Source organism: Zea mays, chromosome 8 (genome assembly GCF_902167145.1).
Source record: "Zea mays cultivar B73 chromosome 8, Zm-B73-REFERENCE-NAM-5.0, whole genome shotgun sequence".
In the NCBI taxonomy this organism is placed as follows: domain Eukaryota; kingdom Viridiplantae; phylum Streptophyta; class Magnoliopsida; order Poales; family Poaceae; genus Zea; species Zea mays.
This window is the reverse complement of record NC_050103.1, coordinates 121,570,720-121,594,545: the sequence shown is the minus strand read 5'-3', so window position 1 is coordinate 121,594,545 and position 23,826 is coordinate 121,570,720. Positions and strand designations below refer to the sequence as shown.

General features: G+C 45.6%; 2 protein-coding genes across 2 annotated transcripts; one reads left to right on the top strand and one right to left on the bottom strand.

Moving 5' to 3' along the window:
* The first annotated feature begins 9,878 nt into the window (after positions 1-9,878).
* LOC100276718 (EPIDERMAL PATTERNING FACTOR-like protein 6) lies at positions 9,879-11,222 on the top strand. The gene is given in 3 exon segments (NM_001150440.1): positions 9,879-10,281; positions 10,403-10,464; positions 10,670-11,222. Coding segments are annotated over 3 exon segments (453 nt in total). The 5' UTR covers positions 9,879-10,121; the 3' UTR covers positions 10,901-11,222.
* Positions 11,223-15,244: 4,022 nt separating this feature from the next.
* LOC100193296 (putative mini-chromosome maintenance (MCM) complex protein family) lies at positions 15,245-20,391 on the bottom strand. Its single transcript, NM_001138435.2, has 16 exons — positions 20,233-20,391; positions 20,042-20,154; positions 19,722-19,930; positions 19,094-19,224; positions 18,766-19,004; positions 18,442-18,678; positions 18,205-18,359; positions 17,917-18,125; positions 17,667-17,829; positions 17,372-17,577; positions 16,863-16,922; positions 16,679-16,771; positions 16,073-16,236; positions 15,846-15,914; positions 15,596-15,737; positions 15,245-15,504 (listed from the first exon to the last, which is right to left on the bottom strand). The coding sequence occupies exons 1-16, from the start codon at positions 20,296-20,298 to the stop codon at positions 15,448-15,450; spliced, it is 2,313 nt and encodes a 770-aa protein (NP_001131907.2). The 5' UTR covers positions 20,299-20,391; the 3' UTR covers positions 15,245-15,447.
* Positions 20,392-23,826: the final 3,435 nt, after the last annotated feature.

Here is a 23,826-nt window from a genome sequence, read left to right as displayed (position 1 = left end):
GGTATCGTGCTAAAATAGCAACACTGTCCTCCTGAACGTTGGCCCAGCTTCGTAATACTTTTTGAAGCGAAAATAAAGATTGGAAGCTGGTCAATGGTCACCTTCATCAACTTGAGGCCACGTGGATGAAGAAGAATAGTGAGAAATTGAGAATGGCCGGTAATCTTTGTTGACAAGTTGTATCCGATCGACGATATGACACGAATGTTTGGGTTTATACTGAAAGTTTTCTCGTTTTTTGTGCTTTTTCCTATAAAAATAAATTGTTTATTTTGAAATTTCTGTAAAGTTCCCGGACTCTACAGGAACGAGCGAACAGACGAAGCTGTAGAGCAACAGCAACCATGACGACCCCCGACCTGCTGAAACGGCAGCTGGAAAGAAACGGATGGTCAGTGACTGCATGCCCGTGCATGGACGGATGGCGAGCTCACGCTGTCTGCAGCGGTTTCTCCTAAATTTCTTCTTCTATATCACTTTTTTGCGTCACATTATCAACATTTTATCTTTTATTTTTTCATCTCTCGCAGCGGTTTCCCCTATATTCTCCCCCTATACCCCACTATAATCATAAAATATCATTATCTAACCCTATTCATCATCTATTACCATTTTTTCTTTACCTATTAAAAAAGCACCGTACGCATGAACAGTGAATAAAGGGGCGACTGCTTCACGCTGGCTATGGCGGTTCACTGTTCAAATCTGATGGCTAGGGGGTCCTGTAGGGATGCCGTTGCAGCCTTGGGGGGGCTTCTGTAGCCGCCAGATCAAGGGGAGGGGGCTGCCTGGCGGACGACTGCAGACAGCCTCACCTGCGATCGATAGTAAGACTATCTTCAGCGGTTCCCCTAAATTTCTCCCCCTATATCTCACTCACGTGTCATGTCAGCGTTCTCTTCCCCCCTATATCTTCACCCTGTACAGCGGTTCCCTCTAAATCCTTACTCTATACCCCACTACAAACATAAAAATATTATTTTCCATATCTTTTCATCATCTATTATCATTTTTCTCTCCTCTAACAAACACTGACGCGCACGTATAGCGAGGAAAGGGGGCTGCCACAGCGCCCTCTTAGACTGACTGCAACGCTCCCCCCTTCCCCTCCCCTCCCCTTTCACTGTTCACGATTTAGGGGACACTGTTCACCCCTAGCGTCCGCAGCGCTCGCCGCTACCCGCTCCCCTCCGCCGCGACCCTCCTCTCTCTCACGCCAGATGCAGGGCGTCACTGTGCACTCCCCCTCGCCTGCTTCTCGCGGAAGAATCCGCACGTGCCACCGACCGGACACTTCGCGCTCCTCTTCTCTCCCGTTCGAGGCGTCTGCGGAACGGCGATTTCCGGCGAGGCGGCGGCGAATCTACCGCGGGAAGGTCGCGTCGGCGCCGGTCCCCGTCGGGTCTGTGGAAGACGAAGTCGAGGTGCTCAGCAAGCAGGTCCGGTCGTGACCGAAGACGAAGAGGCCGCAAATCCGAGTCCGTCGAGGTTCGTCGTGACCGCTTCCTTCGTTTCCCGCTCCGAGCATCGACACCTTCCTCGGATCCGGACATCTTCGCTTCGATTCCTCTTCTTTCGACCGAAATCTTCGGATCTTGAGGTACGCCCTTCGTCTCCTATGGTTTCTGTACTTCATGCGCCCCTGTTTGATGAACTAATTAGTACACGAATCGACTAATCCTGTTAACCGTTCTTCATTACATCCGAGAACAAACGATTTATCCCCGGTGCAAACAAGTCCACGGATTTGGTGTGCCTTTTAGGGTTAAATTTATATGGTACTCTTAATCCCGCTGAATATCCTTGATATTTAGTGGAACAAATGGTACTGCAAACTATTACGGCCTAATGGTCTGCAGATTGCCATATTTTTGAAACCCTACACTACGGCTTCATTTCGAATCTGCCTTAAACTGTCATGTCTTGTGCCAAATATTTTGGTCCCCACTGTCCAGAACAATAGACCATTTTAGTAAAGTAGTAGCATGATTCATCCTTGGGTAAGCCAAAATGTGTTACCTTACCCGAGCCAAAGTAATGGTCATTGTTTATTACAGTAGCTAAAAGTGTCATTAACGTTTCAGAGGGTCCTTTACTTCCTTAGTTACTATGAATGATGTTCAGTAAAATTTTTAGGTCTATGTCGTACCTTATTGTATTGCACTACTTCATCACAAATTTTTTGTCACCCTTGGATACGACTGGAGGATAGATAAATTGTTTGGACCTTCATATACTTGGTTTGTATATTGTTACAACAACTACATGACTTTGTTCTGTTGACCGAATTATGGCTGAACACACATATCTTTAGTATGTCGTATTATATTTCCTTACATTCAGTACAATGTCTGTTATTTTGTATTGTTCAAGTTATGTGTACAACCCTCACCTTTTTCACAATATCTATCCATGAACATTTTGTATTGTTCACCAACATATGGCTGAGCACACAGTTCTTTATTATGTCAGATTTGTTTCTCCTTACATGGAGTACATTGCTTGTTCTTTTGTATCCTTCAAGTTTTGTGCAACACTCACCTATTTCCACAATATATGTCGATGAACTAATGATACAATTAACCTATCATATACAAACAACTGACGTATTATGTCACGGCTACTACAAGTTTCTATAAGTCATGACCAAGCTATGATAAACATCTCTATACCCTAGTACTCAATTTTATTTAAATATCATTGTCATACATTGCCCTTAACATTCACAACATTATCAGTGTTATACTTCACTAAATTGGTTATGTTCCTTCCTGCTATATCACTGCTGCATTTCAAATCATTACATGTCCCTGCCAAAAATTTTGTTAATGGTTTTGGGAAGTATTTCATTCGTATAGCCTATATGGTATATAAGGATATGCACGTGTTTCTTCATATATTATTCTTTGCAGCACACTTGCGAATGGCATCCTCGAAAGAAGATACCATGAAGTCTTTGCTTAAAGTACTTGTCGACTGTGCCGAGGATGCCACAAAATCCCTTGGTGGATTAGTAGATCATGCATTAGACCACATGCATGATGAAGAGATATTAGCTAGAACCCTCTTTGCCATGAAAGAAAAACTTGATTTGCTTCACCAAGATGCCTTAGAGGCTAAAGTCCAAGCTTTTCCTGAAATTGCTAAGTACGACGGGGATGACATAAGTGTTGAACCGACATCTCCGTCGACCCCTCCAACAATTACTGAACCATCTGTCGATGAAGAGGAGTTCTACTGCCCCGATGTGAGTGATGAGTGGTACTTCAGCGACTCAGATAGGTCAACTCGTAATAGCTACTGGAATCTTTATTAGCTCCATGTATTCCAGCAGTAGTTGCAGGATAGCCTTTTGAACATCCAAGTACTCGGGGTGTCCAACTTGTCATGTTGTCGAACTAGTCCTGTGATGTATGTCTAAGTCTCAATGCTACCTCGTGACCTTAAGTTATTATGATGTTAAGATCCTTGTAGTATGTGAACTATGTTGACTCTTAAATGTTCTAATGCTGTTGTTCCTCCTGAAAAAGTTCGTGAGATCATTTTATTATTATTTTCTTTGTTCATATGCTTTGTGTGTTGTTTATGTACCTCGTTTTGTCGATTGCCTTCAGTTTATAACATATGACTAAATGTCTGCCATCTCCACATATCCTAGCATGGACCCTGCCAACAATGCGACATTGTCGCAGCCGATGTCAAATCCCTCAAATGCCCAGCAATTTCCTCCCCCACCCCCTTTATGGCCAACGGGCTTCATGCACCAGAATCCTGTCGATTGCAACATGATGGGAAACATTAATTTTCCTAGTCCTGGTCAAGGTCCAACTACAATGTGGGCTCCTATTCAGACAGGGAATACTAGTTCCCAATCTACCATGATTCCGGCTTCGCAATCTGCACTATATTGGAATCATTACATGAATTTTGTGAGGAACCCTCTTGGTTCAGTTGGAGTGAGTCCATACACAGATTCTTATCCTGCATCACATACAAGTACACTATTGCAGGGTTCGAACACTATACCTCAATTACCTGTAAACTTGGAGTCAGATGCTGAACAAAGTGTTCAGGACATCAATAGTCCAGGCAAAAATGCACCTCCTGTTCAAAAGCATAAGAAATCCAAAGAACAAAACTTTACAGCACCAGAAGACATACTCCTTTGTACTACATGGTTGCAAATTAGTAGTGACCCTATTGTGCACACTGGACAAAGGAGGGAGGGTCTTTGGGCCAGAATTGAAAAAAGGTACAATGAACAAAGGGGGGAGTTTCCTTGTAGACTTAACAGAGCACTTATCAGCAGATGGGACAAGATTAGAGCTGATGTCAGTAAATTCTCTGGATACTACGCCAGAGTCCTAAGAGAGAAACAAAGTGGCTTAAGTGACGAGGATAAGGTAAGACAATTTCAACTATTATTATTTATAGTACAACTTTGTGTCCTTGTACTAATTGTAATTGAACATCCAATTTTGCAGACATCGAAGGCAGCTACTTTGTTTGCTCATGAGGAGAACAAACCATTCCATTATATGCACTGCTGGCATCAATTGAAGGGGGAACCGAAATGGGAGAGCATCTGTCAAAGACATTCGTTTAGAGGATTACATGCAAGATCAATACCATCTTCGGGGTGTCCATCAGTTGAAGCACCAGAGACTGATAGTGGATCGGCTGGGTTGACAGGAAAAAGGCCCAGTGGTCGTGATTACAGTAAAGCAGAAAGAAAGAAAGGTGCATCTTCTTCTTCTCCTGAATACTTAAGCCGATTACAAGAAATTACTGAAAAACAAATACAGAGGTCCATAGAAAAGGGGAAAAAAAGAAAAGAGCAGTGAAGAAGACAGGGACATACAGAAGAAGAGATTGGAATTGGAAGCACAAAAGTTAAGCATTCGACAAAGGGAACTCAAACTTGAAGAACTCGAATCGGCAAACAAACGTTTGCAGATGCTGCTGTCGACAAATGAAGAAGATGTTGATCCAGAAGTTTGGATAATGATGAAGGAACAGAAAAAAATGCAGCAGTTTATATTTAGTTTTGAGTAATCGTGAACGCTTCTGTTACATGTGGTCGACAGTGCTGTTGACAGATGTTCAGACAATTTACCTTAGTTCCTTTAAGATACTGTTTTTTCGAGAACACTATTTATTTGGTCGAACCAATGTATGTTAAGTTGTGTGTTGTTGTATTACAAAATAATGAACTCGGCTGTGATAAATGTTTGAACAATATTTGTGCCTATTCTATGGTATGTTATATATTGTAGAAGAAAACATGAATCCCAAGATCAATTGCAATGCTATGTTTACACTTCGTAGAAAAGAAGATACATGTTATGGTGTAGCTGGTACACAAAATCGATGTATGTCAACACATATGAAGCCGGCTGTCCGGACATTTTGGAAACAACTTTGATAATTTATTGGAATACTTAAATAGACGACATGACATTACAAGGACTTAATTTAAGTGTGAACTAAGCAGCTACGACACATAATTGTTACATACTTCCACGGCGAGCCCATAAATGCTCGACAAGATCATTTTGAAGTGAGCACGATCTTTCTTGGCGACGAAGATCAAAGTGGTTAATAACCCATTCCGCCCGGCCTTCTCCTATAATTTGAGATGGTTCAATCCCTGAAGAGATGTCTCCGAAATCAATGTTTGCAGCAAAAGGCCCTTCGTCTTCGACAATCATGTTGTGCATGATGATGCAAGCTGTCATTATCTCTGTCAAACGATTACGATCCCAACCATAAGCTGGTCCACGGAGCACCGCCCACCGGGCTTGAAGAACTCCAAATGCACGCTCAATATCCTTTCGGCAACTTTCCTGCATCTGAGTGAAATATACTTTCTTTTCCTCGTATGGGTGTCGGATTGCTTTGACAAAAGTAGGCCAGTTGGGGTAAATACCATCAGCAAGGTAATAACCGAAGTTGTACGCATGACCATTTACTGTGTAATTGACTGGTGGCATTCGACCAGTAGTCATTGGGTCAAATACTGGGGATCGGTGGAGCACGTTTACGTCATTGTTTGTCCCAGGCATGCCAAAAAAAGCATGCCAAATCCATAGATCATACGATGCTACTGCTTCCAGTATCATCGATGCTCTACCATTTCGGCCACAAAATTGACCACGCCAAGCCGTTGGACAGTTTCTCTACTCCCAGTGCATGCAATCTATGGAACCCAACATGCCAGGAAAACCCCTAGACTCGCTATTATGCATGATGCGTGTAATGTCATCTTGAGTTGGAATTCGTAAATACCAGCCACTAAAACATGCAATGATTGTGCGACAAAAATGATGAAGGCATTCCCTAGCGATTGATTGCCCAATTTGAATATACTCGTCTACCGCATCAGAAGGTAACCCATAAACAAGTATCCGCATTGCCGCACAAACTTTTTGTAATGGATCTAGTCCGGGCATACCAGTTGCGTCTACTCTTTGTGTAAAGTAAGTATCGTGCTGTTGAAGACCTTGCAGAATGCGGAGAAACAATGGCCTACTCATGCGGAACCTAACAAAATTGCATTGGTTATTTGTGAAAAGTTGAACAAATGATAACCTATGACAATAATATGAAGTGCGTACCTTCTACGAAACACATGGGGTGGATACACTGGGTTCGCGCCAAAGTAGTGATGCTGGATGAGGTTTTCTCCAGCAAAATGATCTCTGTGAATGACACGGCGAGGTAAACCCGACCGTCGTCGGTGATGGCGTTGAGCCGCAATGTTCAGGGTGAGTAGGTTGACTAGCAAAAGAGTTTCGTCCTCACTATCACTCGAATCACTCGAAGCAGAATCATCTTCCGTATGACTGTGAGACATACCGAGCTATGGCTAACTTGATGAACTCAGAACAATGGGCGTACATTATGCTAGAGATTGATTGCATATATATAGGGAAGACCAAAGCGGCTTCAGGGGGAAGCTGGGGGCTTTCATTGAAAGCCAATTGTGGCTTCCTTTGAAAGGCAACCGTGCCTTCCATTGTAAGGCACTCCTGGCTTCGTCCGTACGACTGGACGGTTTATGTTGCAACGAAAGTGTCGTTCATTATATTGCGTCCCAATATATATGCAAAATTTTGGCATACCAGAATTGTTAATTAATGTTTGCATTTACTAATTAAATGTTAAATGAAATGATGTATGCATTTTTCAAATAAATGATAAATTATTTGATTTTTTCTATATTATGCGTAATGTATTACAAATAATTAAATATATTTTTTTGGTAAAAAGTACGAGCTGTTTAAGCCTAACGTAAAACAGAAAAGAATATAAATAAAAACTGAAGTTAGTTATGTTAGTTATAGGGAAATGTATATTTAATGAGTAGAGGGATATGTAGGGTAAAATTTAGGGGGAACGGTTGCGGGACGAGTGAATATGAGGGAGGGAATCTTGCTGACGTGGCTGCATAGTAAGATTTAGGGGGGAAAATTTAGGGGGAACGCCTGCGGACAGCCTTAATCTGGCGGAGTACCGGCCTCTCCCCTTGCACTGTTGCCGGTAGAGGCTCATATAGCGTCATGCGTTGAACACCGAGGGGGATGCATGTAGCTGTCACAGGTAGTGGAGGGGGAGGCTGGCGGGATGCGTTGAACACGGTCTTAGGCTATCCGCAACCGTTACCCCTAAAATTTTCCCCCTATATCACTTTTCCCCCTATTTCCCCCTATTTTTTCATCTCCCGCAGCGGTTCCCCCTAAATACTTCCCTTATACCCCACTACCACTATAAAATATCATTTTCTATACCAACTATCATTTTTTTATCTACTAACAATTACTCGTGGACCCAAAGTATAGTGTTTAGGGTGATGAACAGTGACACGCTAGATCTAGGGGGAGAGAGAAGAGGACCGACGCGTAGAGGGCGCTGTAGGGGGCACCGCTGTGGCCGTAGGGTGCCTTTTACAGCCGACATGCAAGGGGAGGGGAGCGGTAGCGTCGAGCGCTGCAGATAGCCTAAGGGTTTAGACGCGGCGAGGACGACAACGACTACGAGTCGATCTGTCGATGCCAGCCCCTATAAAGCATACTTGCGTGCATCAGCGTATAGCGCGCAGACTGCATACATCATACGTACGTACGTGTACAGGCCGCAGTGCATGGCCGGTGAAGGGACAGGACGATGGGGACGACGGCACGCATCCGGGGGAGGCCCTGCTGTGCTGGCTGGTCCTCTTCATTCAGTTGGAGCTAGCGGCTAGCGGGTCGATCAGCTAGCTAGCCCATGGAGTTTGCGTTGCGTGCGTGCATGGCCGTTGATCGTATTCGGCTGCCACGCAACCCATCCATGCACGGCTATCTAGTCATTAGTAGTCAGAGTCAGGTAGATTAGCAGATGCATGTTCGGCTCGAAAACTTTGATCGATCCATGAGCACTCGACGAAGCTATTGATTCCGGTAGTGATTAGCCGATGATCTCGTACATGATGCGATGGGCATCGGCATCCTTCGACTGCATGCGTGCCAAGTGTCTGCTTGTTGGGGCATCTCGCTGAATCTTTCCCTTCATTCATCCATCCCAGATGGAGAAGAAAAAATTAAACGCATTCATCCGTACGAACTGTACCATACTACCATATCGGTGCGGCCCGCCAGTTATATAGTGTCTTACTGCCGTCAAAGTTTTTCTTTTTTTTTTAGAATTGGCAGGAGAGAATCAAAACTTTTCCTTTTCCTCACCATTTACCGCTAGCTGCTTAGCTTAGCGACCACACGTGCAGGGTGAAAACGGGACGGGAATTCGTCCCGTTTCGAATACTGTTTTTCCATGATCGTTTTTGAATTGTTCGGGAACTGATTAGAAACGGTACGAAAACGATTTAGCTAGTTTTTCGATCGTTTTCGTATTTTTCGTTTCCGAGTCGTGCTAATACCGTTTTATATAATATGAGATAGATCTAGCATATAATTTATTTAAGTTATAAACTTTTGTTGTGTTCAAGTGAATGAATAAGCGAAAAACAAATGTTATAATTACTCCAACTATTATGAATGATGAAAAAGAGTTGTTTGTGTATTTCTAAATCTTAAAATTTAGACAATACATCACTTTATTATGTTTTTGTTAAAACTACAAAATAATTATCTTTCCGACTATAGTTTATCGTTTTCGAATAACCAACAATTCTGATCCCGTATTTCGACCGTTGGTTTTCGTTTTCGTTTTCGTCCCGACCAAAAAATATGAAAACAAAAACAATTTAGTTGTTTTTTCGATCGTTTTCATCCCTACACACGTGCCCCACGCATCCATTTTTTAGAATATTTTTGTTAGTTAGTATTTTTGTACATGTTTATAGGTCACGATTTTATATCTATTTTTGGACTAAATTGTTGCTAAAAATCAACAACTAAATATCTAACAGTAACATCTGCACAATAAACAGGGCCCTGCGTGACGACGAGAACCCGGCCATGAGCCCATGAGCGCCGCGACGAGAGCTAGCTCGACTAGACCAGCATTAGCATGGCCTGCAGGAAAGTGACAGAGGACCTACTGCAGTCTGCAGCATCCATTATTGCTGGCTCTCCATGCATGCACACCCTGTGTGAACTGTGAGATGTGTTTGGCATATAATCCCAGACGGTCGCAGGTATTACAGGTGAAATGTGAGCAAGTGCGGTATTACTGTTAGTGTTACAGGTGTAATAATACGGGTACGGGTACGGGCAGTGCGCCCACGTTCTGCGGAGCGCACGCAAAGCTGGCCGTGATATTAGGTCTCCGGGCTCCGGCTGAATTAATGAGCCGGAGCCGTTTCAGGCTACCAAACACCCGTGCTGGCTGCACGCTGCTCTGCTATTATATCTCAGTTGCGTTGCGCCGGGGGAGCTGGAGTGCGAGCGAGGCCGATGTGACGCGGCTACAGTGCGTGCGGGGGAGACGACGACACCGGCCAAGGCAAGCAGAAGCGAGCCCTGATCCAAGCTAGCCAAAGCGAGCTAATTAAGCTACCTCCGAGGTCGTCCTGTGGTGGACGCCCTCAGCAGCTAGAGCCGTCTCCTTCCGCCCGGCGGCACGGTCGTCGGCCGCTATACGGACAGTGGGTAGTGAGTGGTTCATCGATCGGGTTGCTCATGGGGAGGCCGAGGTGGTGGGCCAAGCGGTGGAAGAGGAGCTCCGGGTCCGCGCGGACGCTCGGCGTCGCGGCGGTGGTCGCGCTCGTCGTCCCCCTCTGCTTCGTCGCCAGCAGCAGCCGTCTCCCGGGGACACTGGGTGGCGGCGCCCTCGCTTCAGGTAGTGTAGTAAGCTGAGCTAGCTGCGTTGTTCAGTCTCCTGCTGGCGCGTAAAATAAACATAGCGCAACGTTGTACTGCTACTCTACTCTGGTGGTGATCACTTTCAGTTCCATACACAGGGACCATGGCAGCGGCAGCAGGAGCCCATCATCCCGGCGATCAGGCGGCGGCGACTCATGGGGTGCGTTCATTCCTCGTCTAGCTCGTTTCATATATATATATTCGCTAACGAAAACACATTCTAGTGTCTGCGCTCGGCTTCGGTGACCACCTCTTGCTTGCGGTTGACGCCAGGGCTTCGCTGCTCGCCGAATTAATCCACCCTCCCCCCGCCCCCGCCTCCTCAGACTTGGCTCGGTCACTGATGATGGATATGGATTTGGCAGTTGCAGGAGCTGTTCTACATCGCACGACGACGACGCCGGCGGCTCGCGGGAGGCGGCTTGGGGTCGCACCCGCCACGGTGCGCCTCCAAATGCGGACGCTGCGACCCTTGCTACCCGGTGTCCGTGCCCCTGCCCGTGCCGCGGGGGGTTCTGGACTTGGTCACCCCGGAGTCGGAGTACTACCCGGAGGCGTGGCGGTGCAGGTGCCGGGACCAGCTCTACATGCCGTGACGGAGGCCGGCCGGAGATCGATCCAAGTAGGTGTGGAGATCGTTGGCCGGGACCAGCTCCACATGCGCTAGAGCTTGGAGATGATAGCGCGACGACGCTCGATGGAGATGGCAGCACGACAACGCGCACTAGAAATGGGGGCGCGATGGGGCTCGCTAGAGGCAGCGCTAGGCGACTACGGCCGCACGGGGCCTTAGTCGTAGGGTTACGGTTGAATAGGATAGTGTACATCTAGATCGCAATAGGAAAGGGGAACAGGTGTCTACGTGGCAGTGTGAGTAGCCCACGTGTCATATATAAAGATGGCAACAGAGACTCGTTACCTATTATCCCGCAGGTAATTACTCCATTAGGGGACATGTTTGATCACAATTATATACCTGCGAGTCTTTTAATGGGAGAAAAAGAGGACTCAACGGGTAGAACGGGTACGTGTACGTACTCGTTAAACTCGTACATGTGTACCTATGGGTATACAAAAACCTGGAATATAGTCAACAATTCTCTAAATTTTTAGCCTAGCTCAATGATTTGTCTTGGGCTTATGGCTCCTGGTTACAACTGCACACTACATAGGTCTTGGGACACATGGCAGCAGTAGGCAGACAACCAGCCAAAACGGTAAAGCAAATCCAAGGCTCCAAACTTCTGCGATACGACTATTCGTTAGTCCACAGTCCAAGTGACCAAATCGTGCGTAGGCACATGGCACGCCCACACCTGGAAGATGGAAGACGGAAGGCTGGACGTTACCGCTTGGCGCTCACCATTTTCCCTAAACTAAGTGTGGAATTAACCATGCATGCGTAAGGGTTTTGGAGCGGGGAGTTTTTAGTCTAACGAAGTCGGGTCTCAGACAGCAAAACTCGATGGATCTTCACCCGTTGCCATCTCTAGTCACATACCCAATGAGTAACCAGCATGGATGGTGTATATCCATACTCGTGAAAAACTTATATGTGGATACCACATTATACCCATACTTGTACCCGTGAATAAGAAATTCGACCATATTAATGGGTAATTACTCACGATTATTTGCCCACATTCGTACCCATTGCCTTCCTTAATCGTCGTCGGACTCTTATCTTTTACGGAAACATATTCGGTGCTCACATGAGTACGATGCTCATATAGTCACATTTCAAATCCGATACATCCATCTCATTTCTCAAGTTCTAGTCACATTTTACATCTAAGACATCCATCTCATTTCTCGAGTTTTTCTGTGCGCTGGAATGGGTGGCGTTCTCGCCACTACCAATGAGACTATCTCCCGCAGTTTTAGGGTCCGTTTGGCAAGGCTTTGGCTTGCCCAAAAACATCTCTAGCTCTGACCCTTTTTTTTTTGAAAAGCTGTTTTTTTGGTAGTGCTGAAATCATTTTGAAAATTGTTTGGGAGAAACGATTTATTATAGAGCCAGAGTTATTTCCCTATATTAAAGTGTTAGAGTTGAAGTCAAAGTTGATGAAGCTACTATTTATAGCTTCCTCTCCGTAATATAAAAATAACTCTGACTTTTAGATGTTTTTCACATTAAGCCGTTTAAAATAAAAGTGTTTGGCAGAGCTCTGGGCTTTTTATAGAGAAAAGTCAGAACTGAAATCCTGTCAAACGGGCTCTTACTATCTTACCATCTATTTTAAACTTTTCTGTGTAAATCAATGTTTTAATACTGCTATATACACGGATTGAACATTGAAGTGCGCTCCTTTCCGGCCTCCTCCGGATTCGTTCTGATCTGTCTTCCTCTCCTCGTCTCTCACATCCGGTCAGCCCATTCGTCTTCTACAGCTTTTGCTGATGCTATACCCGTCTGCCTGGCGGTGGCGGTGTTGGTGTTTCTTCGCTCGGCCCTGCAGGTCTTTCTTTATTTCCTTCGTCAATTCAGTTGAGGTCTTCTTCAATGCGGCATGCTGTGCACAGCCTTTTGCTCTGCTCCGCTTATGTTGGGATTCCGTTTTTTTCTATGCAAATCCAGCCCCGCTACTTTCACGTGCTTTGACCAGCAAAGGGCCTCGTACTTATGGTTTTTATTTATAGTATAAAACATAAAGACATACGATGTTCTATATGTTAGGTAAGAATATAGATTTAGAGCCAACAATCATAGTTCAGATCCCTATTTATATATAATTTTATTATTTTTATTATTTAAATGTAGGGGTACCATGACGGTGAAAACCGTACAACCTAAGAATCTCTACTAACTATTAAGAAGCTAATGTAGACCACGCCATACCCCCGCCTCCTCTTATCGCGCGTCGCATGCACCAACCTCCCACTGCATGCAAGCATCGTGTCTCCCTCCACTCATGAAGCGTCGTGGAAATTGAGGGGGTTGGCCTGGTGGCTGGCTGTTGTCCGCATGTCCCTTTGCTGCAAGCCTGCAGTGCTGCTCAGTTGTTGTCAGCTCGATCAGTTCCCCTACCCTGGCAGGGCTAGCCGGCTAGCCCTATGGACTCGAGGCCCGGTTCGCAATCTTACTCTTACCCGCTGGGCGCAGTCGCTGATAGCATCGTACAATCTACAATTTCTAGTTCGAGAATAAAATCAGCTAGACAAAAACCACAAATCCAACAAAATCTAATATGTACTCGCACAAAAACAATTAGCCATATATACTTTTTAATTTAGGTCATCAACCACTATGCACTAAGGAACATTATGCAAGCACTGACGGGGCTGGGCGGGAGGAACCTAGCGAGGCGCCACCCATCGTGTTTCCTCTGAGGCTCTGCGATCGCTGTTGTCTTGTTGCATGCACTGAGGCTGAACGCGCTGCTACTGCTCCTTTGCCTGTGCGCGTTCCCTGCCCCGGCGCGGTCGCAGAACACGACCATGGCCACGGTCGCACCGGCATCCGTCGAGGGGTTCAACTGCACCGCCAACCGCACGTACCCGTGCCAGGCGTACGCGCTCTACCGCGTCGGCTTTGCGGGCGTGCCGCTCGATCTCGCGGCCATCGGTGACCTCTTCGCCGTCAGCCGCTTCATGGTCGCGCACGCCAACAACCTCTCCACGACGGCCGCGCCGGCCAACGGGCAGCCGCTGCTCGTGCCGCTGCAGTGCGGCTGCCCCTCCTGATCCCCCAGCTCTTACGCGCCGATGCAGTACCAGATCGGCCCGGGGGACACCTAGTGGATCATCTCCACCACCAAGCTGCAGAACCTCACGCAGTACCAGGCCGTGGAGCGCGTGAACCCCATGCTGGTGCCCACCGACCTCGACGTCGGCACCATGGTCACGTTCCCTATCTTCTGCCAGTGCCCGGCCGCCGCCGACAACGCCACACCGCTCGTCACCTACGTCTTCTGCCAGTGCCCGGCCGTCGCTGACAACGCCACGACGCTCGTCACCTACGTCATGCAGCCCGGGGACACGTACGTGTCCGTTGCCGCCGCCTTCTCCGTCGCCTATCCACAGTGAAAGACACGATGCGGCGGCCGCCTGTGCATGCACTGAAGCTGAGTGCGCTGCTGCTGCTCCTTTGCCTGTGCGCGTTCCCCGCCCGGCGCGGTCGTAGAACACAACCACGGCCACGGCCAAATTTATTTAACTAGATGAAGCCGAAGGCTGAAGGTACGATCGGTGATAAAACAATATATGATTTGTGCATGAATATGTGCTTCAGCTTGTGCTGCAACATAAGACATGTTAGAAATTTAACAATCTGCGTGTGGTTATTAATGTCTTAGAAATTTTAACTCTCGCGGTAACGCATGGACATATATCTAATATAGTACAGAAGAGACTTGGCATGCTTTCTTTGTGCCTTTTGGCTATTTTACTTACTACAGTTTTTTGCATGAGATGTTGTTTTGGCCTTTTTTCTCAGCACCAGATCTGTACGGGCATTTTTTTTGCAGTACCTATAGGTCCCTTCCGGGCTTGTTCGGTTTGAAGAGGTTTGAGGGGGATTGGAGGGGATTAAATCCCCTCCCATTTAAATTTGTATAGAAGGGGATTTAATCCTCTCCAAACCCCCTCAATCCACCCCTAACCGAACAAGCCCTCCGGTGGCACGTAGAGTCAAACGCTCCGTAACAGGAGTAGAGTGAATCTAACCTATATTTTATACTATAAAGTGAAAGCCAAAAAACCTGCTTTCCACTACTCCCCCACTCTCTAACCTCTCAGAAATCACTCCACGACTTATTTATCAAACGATTTTTATCAAATAGATTCACTTCTACTAGAGAATCACTCTATCAGAGAATCGGCTCTCGGAACTAGAGAATCATGGAACGAAGATCTGACGGACGAGGCCTCAATGTGTGAATTTTACTCGTCAGAATGCCATTGCAAACGAGTTGCAAATTAACTCGAACACAAATAGATATGACTAGGTACTAATATCACTAGGTCAGGTAAGCAATACATTAGATGAACTAGAAGTACCAAGGGGACCAATGATTGTCCCAATCCTTTGTTGACAAAAATTAACAAACAAATACTTCAACAGGTAAGTTGGTTACAGACAGACAGCCAACTTGATCCAGCATGACCAGGGAATCCACAGGTAAACGTCCCGGTAGACTGGCAGTTATATGATTCGAACAACACCATCTCGTATCATTACCCTGTTTGCATCCTGCATCCTCTGAGAGCAAAAGGAAATAAAATTTTAGTGCAATCGGCATGCTTAGCTATATGTTGCAAGCCTGAAACAAAACCAACTTGTTTTTCAGTACCTCCAAAATAAACTCTACTTGGCTTCTGGTGTAAGGTGCAGTTGATTCCCTATTAACCACCTGCTCGATTTCATCGATTGACATTTGATCTATATGGTTTGCCAACACATGCTGACCCAGAAATGCTTCAAATGCTTCCATTCTGTAGGGTATGCAAAAACACGAGGGCAGCAAAGGATCAGGCATAAATAAAACGAAACACAAAAAAAAATCAAAGCTGAATGTTCAGATTTGCAGGTTATGTAGTGACCTCGCTAAAGGAACATTCTGATCGTTTGAAGTGTTCCCAACATCCACATCCATTGGATCATTTCCGGAGCTGTGAAGAGTAGAGATATTTTCAGATACATGAATGTGTAGTAAAGTCTGAGGAACAGAAGGCGTAGTTGGCCAAGGAAACATAATGCAAATGAGCTATTTCTTAAAAATGTTCAAACAAGTGGGTATATGGATAAAGTTATAAAATACTAAAATCACCTTCCATGTCCATCCACAGTGCCACCAGTTGCATCTGCATCGTGATCAGCTTGCTGTTTCATCTCCGCTTCTCTCTGTTCTCGCTCTTCCATCTCAGTCAATTCCTTGTGGTATATTGCAAAATTTAGAACTTGCAATGCAGCCTCAACATCAGATTTCAGTACCTGCAAACAAGACATTGCTGCCATGATGAGATCGTCAAGGACAAACAACTCAGTTATCCTTCCAAAAACATAAACTGTTTGTAAAATGGAGAAATTGCTTCATTTCTTGGTGAAATTAAGGAAAATCATGAGCAAACAAAAGGAACTATGGTTCATCCAGAGAATTATTGGAGCTGATTGGATGCCTGCACGCTCGTGCGCAGGCTCTCGGCGCGCAGGCTCTCGGGCGGGTGGCTGGCTGGATACACACGATTTAGGTGTACCGGTACCAGGCAAAATAACTTATCTTGCATCCGTTTATGCGGTCCACGTCTCTCGTATGCAGGTAACCAAATATAATTTCAGATAAAGTCAACGCATGCGGTGGTCCCAAATGAGACGATGTGGGCAACCAATCAGACGAATTGATATGGGTAGGTTGCTAGTAGAATAAACAAAATACCTCATGCCTCAGTTTCATCTTGGTATGAGCTGTCGATAGCCGAATTATGGTTTCCAATGTCCTTGCTGTAATTGGAAGTGTACCTCCACCAGACTGTAAAACACACAGGTAAACAGATGAGAGCTTCAAAAAAGTAGCATTAAGCCATTAACAAGACAGCAGGCAGCCCAAGCTTGAATCAAACCTTTGCATTTGCACTACCATCCCTGAGCTCAGCATATGAAGTCGCAATATGATCAGATGCCTGCAGAAGAATTTCAATACTATATCTGAAGGGAGATCTTTCTATTATGTAAGAGATTCTCTTAAACAATTGAAAAACATTGAAATGCAGGAAGTGTTGTTAAGAGGAAGAAAAGAAAGCAGCACACACATGGTCAAATTGCAATGGAAAATAAGTGCCTGTCATCACTAGTCCAGAAATTCCTGGAGCTAGAACCGTGGGAGATTGAGGGTATTTGATATCATCAAACTCTGGATCACATATATGCAGTGTCACTGTATGTGCAGATGTGCACCTAGATCCATATTGCACTGATGCATAGAGACAGAGTAGTCTCATGTTGAGTACAAATTCAGTGCACATCCAAGCCCTCACATTGGTGAGAAAAACATGGTATGCTAATGCACAATAGAAAAACAATATCTCCATCAACTTTGTATGGCTCTGTATCCAGGATTGGAAAAGGTTACCTCATCAGTGAGCTTTGGTTGAATAAGGTTCTTCGCATAATGAATATATTTCTTCAAAAATTTGACAGTTAGCCTGTCCTGCTTGGCTTTCTTTCCTCTTCTTCTATCCTGACCATGGAGCATTCTATCATACTTAACAAAGATGGCTGCATTAGCATCACCATCATCTTCCTCAGCATATCCCTGTTTATCAAGAGACCTTGCTCCTACATTTGAGGTTTGCCTTTTATTAAGCAAGCGAAAAGAATTAAATAACTGAAAACAAATACATTGGACTGTAAAACAGAAAATCTACCTCCATCATCAGTGCAATATCTATGCATTCGTGCAACGTGTTCTGAAATTTGCCGGTCAATCTCAGGATCCATTTGATCAAGAACAATAAAAAGTAAATCAAAACGGGAAAGCAGTGAATCAGGAAGCCCAATATTCTTTGTTGGAGTCAATGAACGATCATACTGTCATAAACCAAAAAATATTGTCAGAAACAGCAAACAATCAAGAGGAACACAGTTATGGAAGGGAAATAAATTATAAGAGCTTACAGTTCCATATATTGGATTTGCTGCAGCAATCACACTACATCTCGCATTTAGCGAGGCATGTATTCCTGCCTTTGCAATGGTTACAGTTTGCTGTTCCATAACTTCATGAATAGCAACTCGGTCTTGATCATTCATTTTATCAAACTCATCAATGCAGACGACACCACGATCAGCAAGAACCATGGCACCAGCTTCAAGCCTTCTTTCCCCTGAACAGAAATTTGTCATGAGACTTTTACAGGAATACGACACCAATGCACATGCACTGAGTAGAGTTGTGTAATTTACCAGTCTCTTGATCAGAAGTCACAGCAGCAGTCAATCCAACGCCAGATGAACCTCTGCCAGTTGTTGATATAGCCAAAGGAGCAATGTTCATGACAGCTCTTAGGAGCTGGGACTTGGCAACTGAAGGATCTCCCACCATCATCATGTTTATATCTCTGAGAGCCAAAATATAGAAATAAATAAATAAAACACAATCAACAAAATCATGTATCTGTAATGATCTGAAACATCACTTACCCTCTCAAGTGAGTTCCATTTTTTAGATTCTTTTCAACACCACCAAGCATCAATAGTACTACTGCCTTCTTTATCCATAGATGGCCATAAATGGACGGAGCAAGTGAGTTTCCCAGTAAGTCAAAGGTGTCATTTCTCCTTGATATTTCTTTCATACGCTTCAAATCTTCCCGAGTATACACAGGTGCATTTGCCTCTTTGTTAAGAAGCGACACATTATTTGCAATAAGGACAGTTCTACAGACATAGTAATACAAAAACACGTCATACTTTCGAAATAGGTAGGTTGAAGCCAGCTTTGGTGAGGGTCATAGCTGAACTAACCTGAACACACCACTAACACTTCCCTTGCTTTTCCCTGGTAGAGCCTTGTACACACCAACAATTGAGACACGGTCGCCAGGTTTGCAACAATCTACAAGATCATCTTCTACAATAACATCAACAGTCCTTGGAAGCTGTCCAGGTGCAGAATTTTCAGGCACTTCTTGCATGGACAATGTCTGGTGATCCTTATATTCACACATTCCATACTCGGTGACCAACAAGTTGCCGTTGTCATCCTAGCCATTCCAGATTGAACAGCATTACAACCACAGTGCCAAAGGGGTTGATTGAATGAAAGTACAGAGAGCAAATAGTGGGAGCATACCCTTGTTGGATAAACAGAGCCAGTAGGCAAGCCTACAAAAGAAGTGATGTCTCTATATTCACGCGAGAGAAAGGCCCCAGTCACAGGGCAAAAGTGAACACTCTTAACAACTTTTGGCCTTACCAATGAACCTGTTTTTTTTTCAGAAGGAAAAGTAATATTAGCACCCAAAGGTGTGCAGATACTTCACTAAAAACATGGTGTCCACCAGTGCTTGAACACTACTAGTAAATTGCTGGCATGGAGTAATAATTTGAAAGACCAAGTAGTTAGCATCGGATTAGTATGATGTATAAATAGCACAAGGGATGAACCAACAGAGGTCAATACTAAAGTTTCAAAACTCAAGGAGCTCAGAAATTTTGACGTTATCATTCATGTTCACTTTTTACTGACCAGTTAACAAGGACAAAGACGCATTCTGCTTTGCAGTTTCCTTTACCACAGAGGTATCAATTGAATTACCACAAACCTTCTAAGCACCAGCAGGAAAAATGGTAGAGTTCAAAAGACACTGACAACACGACCTGGTACCGTGTGAAAGACGGGCACCCAACAAGCAATATATGAGTGGAACCAGAGCATGACAACAATGCGGTCCATCTGCTGAAAGGGAATGAGACATTACATTTGGTGACGATGCCCTCAACGCAGACCATGGTGCCGATGAAGGAGGACATGAGATCCCTGGGCGTGACCCTGTGGAACCCGAACGGACCCGAGAAGCCCACCATCACCCGCTCCCCTTCCTTCAAAAATTTGGGATCAAGGTTCTTCGCTACCTCCGAAACCGCGTCCGACGCAGGCTGCATATACTCCCCGGGGCTCCGAATCACCCTATTCACACGCAAGGGCAGACCGCATCAGTCAGGAAGGGAGGAACTTGCCCAACGTAGCAACAGAAACGCACGATCAAGGAGAGAGCGAGGGAAGGCAGCGGCTGCGCACCTGCGGGCGAGATCGAGGTTGTGGTTGCGGAGGTCGTCCATGCCGATGATGAGCCGGTGGCGCTTGTTCTGGACCATGTCGCGGACGGCCTGCATGTAAACCCCCTTCCCGACCTGCGGTGGTAGGCAGGAACGTCAGCCGAGGACCCAGCGAGAACCGGCGGCGGCGCTAGGGTCGGCGAGGGGACTTACGTCTTGGTCGAGGAAGTCGAGGAAGGCGCGCTTGTGCGCCGCCATTGCCTCCTCGTTGACGTCCATGGCTGCCTGCGGCTTCGGAGACGGAACGCGAGGCCGGAAGAGAGCGAGCGGGCCAGCGGGGATGGTACAGGAAAGGTCGGGGCGCGGGAATGGGGCTGCGGCAGGCGACCGGATTTGGATTGGGGTAACTGTAAGGGTGGGGGTGAAAGCGGCGTTTTGGCGGGAGTTAACGCGCAGTGTGGCGGGAAGATGTGGTCTTCGCGCGCTCCGGTTCGCGGACAGGGCCGCAGCCCGCAGGGACAGCAGACTCGTTGGGTTGGGTGAGGCGGCCACGCGGGCTCTCACATAGTCGGATTCCGCGTTCCATGGGCTTTGGATCACAGACCCTGTTTATTTTGTTACAAAACATTATGCACATGTGATCAAGCCCATCCATTAGCAGTTACTACCCAAGGGTCACACCCCTTGGGGAACCATGTATACACTTGTATATAAACTGCTCCTCTGCAATAAAGGACAACAATTCTGTCATTTGTTTCTCTCTCAATCTCGTTACCACTGAGTATACTTCAACACGTTATCAGCACGAGATTCTCCACTGAGTTAATCGGCAGAAGAGAACGAAACTACGCAGTCGCTAGAGCAGTTCTCAGCGACATGATGCTGCAGAGGTAATTTTCTAGCCTTAATCATGATGATGGATGATTGCCTCGCGTCGCATCAACAATGGCCAACCGCATTGGATACTGTCCCCAAGTCAGAAGAGCATGGCCTAAATCATGCATGAATGCATTGCTCTGACACTCACTTGCGTTGGACACAACAAAGATTAAAAATGGTACCGATTTATGCTTACTCGTTTTGTTATATTTGGTGGCAACAAAATCATCTTGTATCTATCGGTTCTCATCGGTGATGGCGCTGTTCTTGCACACATGTGTGCTGCAATCTAACGGACAGACGATGGTAGCGCTGCCCGCCAGAGAAGCCTCGCGCCCGCACCGCTGGGGCTGACAGGGACACGCCGGTGCCACCGAGGCTGCTGGGCCCGTGCCCACGCCGGGGACGCCCACGGCCGGACGGGGCCATGCCAATCGCACCGGCGCCGTCGGGGCCGCGCCGGCTGGCCGCACGCCGAGACCGTGCCGACACTTGGCCGGGGGCCGTACGCCCGCGTCTGGGCCACACCCGCGCGCTCGCCCGGGATGGCTGTGCCCGCGCGCCCCCGCGCCGTGCCGCGGGAGGCCGCACCCACGCCGTGTGCCCGTGCGTCGGTGCAGCCTGCACCGTCGTCGAAGGGGCCGCGCGCTTGCGCCGGGCCGAGCGGCCGTGCCGTCCTTGGAGGTCGGGCAGCCGGCATGCACCGAGCCGTCGAAGGCCGCGCCCGCGCTTAGGGGCGGCTGCTCGCCCGCCGGGGTTGCACGCCGGGGCCGCGACACCAGAGGCCACGCCCAGGAGACCGCACCCATCAGAGAAGGCCGCGGCTAGGGCCGCGCCGCCATGGGAAACCACGCCTGGCAGGAGTTGCACACGCGTAGGGCGCCCGGGCCATGGCCCTGTGGATGGCCGTTGCTGCCTGGCCGGAAGGAATGGCTGGTTAGGGTTTTTACAACCAACTCTTATGACCTCACCTAGATGGGCCTCATGGGCCACCTTGTTTGGCTGGACAGATTGGCTCTATGATTTTAACATTTTAGCTTTGATTTTCTGCAATTTTAGACCAAATATTTATTTGTATCACAATTACTATCAGCTTTGAGTATCTAAATTTGAATATTTAGACTGCTGATGATAAATATTGTGATTGTTGTCTGTTTTTATTATAAAAATACAGACTCGTTAGTGAATTATATTTTATTTACATTTATAATTCACATATTTTTGACTTGCTTTTGTTTTTGCATTCTTTTATGTTTGCATGGAAAACATAGCACATTAATTAAGTCGAAACTTAACGGTCCTCATGCAACATAAGATTGCATTTTTTTGGAAAAGCATAGGGTGATGGAGTCCTAAGCACTGGCTGCGCTAAATTCTTTATAGAATTTAGTAGCCCAGAGACCGCGCTTTAGGCCGCATTTGAAATGCCTATCACTATGAGGTCTACATCTTTCGAGATGATTACCTATACGTGCTACCCAAAAAGATCACGGACCAAGCAGGCGTCGCGGGCTATGGAGCCAGGCTGGACGCTGCAGTCATGGTGACTGCTAAAAGAATTCTTTTAATTAAGTTCTACTTAATTAAATGATGAATTCTTGTAAAATATGACACATATCTTGAACTTGGGATATTTCAACACATGATGGAGATCTAGGCTTTGGCTGCAATAAGTTCTTGGAATTTATTTGCCCTGAGACCAAGCTTTTAGACAGCAAAATATTATTTGCTCATCAGTAAGAGGTCTACATCATATGGTTATGATGATTACCTATGTGTTCTCCCGAGTAGATATGTTGGAGATGTGATGTTGATTATTCACCTTTATGGTGATTACCATTTTATTTTTTGAAATTTTGGTCAAGCACAGGGTAGTGGAGCCCTAAGCATTGGCTGCGGTATGTTCTTTGAATATATCAGCCCAGAGACCATGCTTTCAGGCAGCAAAAGTTTTGCCCACTACTGGGAGATCTACTCCATTGTTTCATTACATGGAGATTATCTACGTTGTGTACACCAATTTTCAAAAATCTTTGGTACACTTTATGTGATACCTAGAATTCTCCAACATATAAAGATATGTTATATTTTGCGGCAAAGTTGCAACAGCAAACGAAAATGGTTATGCCATTTGAAGGATAATTATTTAATAGAGTTTGATGAACTCGCCTAATGGGCTCAATTATCCTTAATGTTCATTGGATATGTTCATTTCATCTTTGCATAATATGGGGATTCACTTCTTTATTTTGGAGGAAGTGAGATACTCGCTTTCTCTTGTGGTTCTTATGAAAAGAACTAATGTGCTTTTGTGGCTTGATGTGCAAGCCCAAAATGAATAGCAAAGAAAATCATAAGACTTGTGGACTTATGAGTATGTGTCTACATTATGTTGTAGACTAACACTTTGTATTCATATATTTTGCTTGAAAGCAAATATATAAGCACATTAAAAAGAGAAGGGCAATGAGTATGACAAACTCTTTTGTCATTACACTATACGTGGTATAGTGTTGTATGCCTAAGCATCTAATCTTGTATATGAAATACCAATAGATGCATACTACTCATGAAAGCTAAGATATGAAGTGTACTTCAATCTTCCATCTGACATGATAACAGTGGTTAGTTGTGTAATTCATGATTTGGACTAATCATGTAACAACACTTCTTTTTCTAAGAGAAGACCACTTTGTTAGATGATTCGCTTTTGAGTACTATATAAATGATGCATGAGATTTGGTATAATCTCATAATTGATGTTGTGATAGGTTCAACTCATGCGATGTGAGTTGAACACACTCATGTGATTTGAGTGTAAAAACTCATATGAATTTGAGTTAAACAAACTCATCGATTGGAGTTGATCACTCATGTGATTTGAGTTGAACAAACTCATCGATTAGAGTTGAACGAACTCATCAAGGG

Coding starts and splice junctions, on each gene's coding strand:
- LOC100193296 (NM_001138435.2), bottom strand. CDS start 20,298: ATGGACGTCAACGAGGAGGCAATGGCGGCGCACAAGCGCGCCTTCCTC. Junction 18,679..18,765: donor AGTGTTAGTGGTGTGTTCAG/GTTAGTTCAGCT, acceptor CTATGTCTGTAG/AACTGTCCTTATTGCAAATA. Junction 18,126..18,204: donor GACTTCTGATCAAGAGACTG/GTAAATTACACA, acceptor ATTTCTGTTCAG/GGGAAAGAAGGCTTGAAGCT.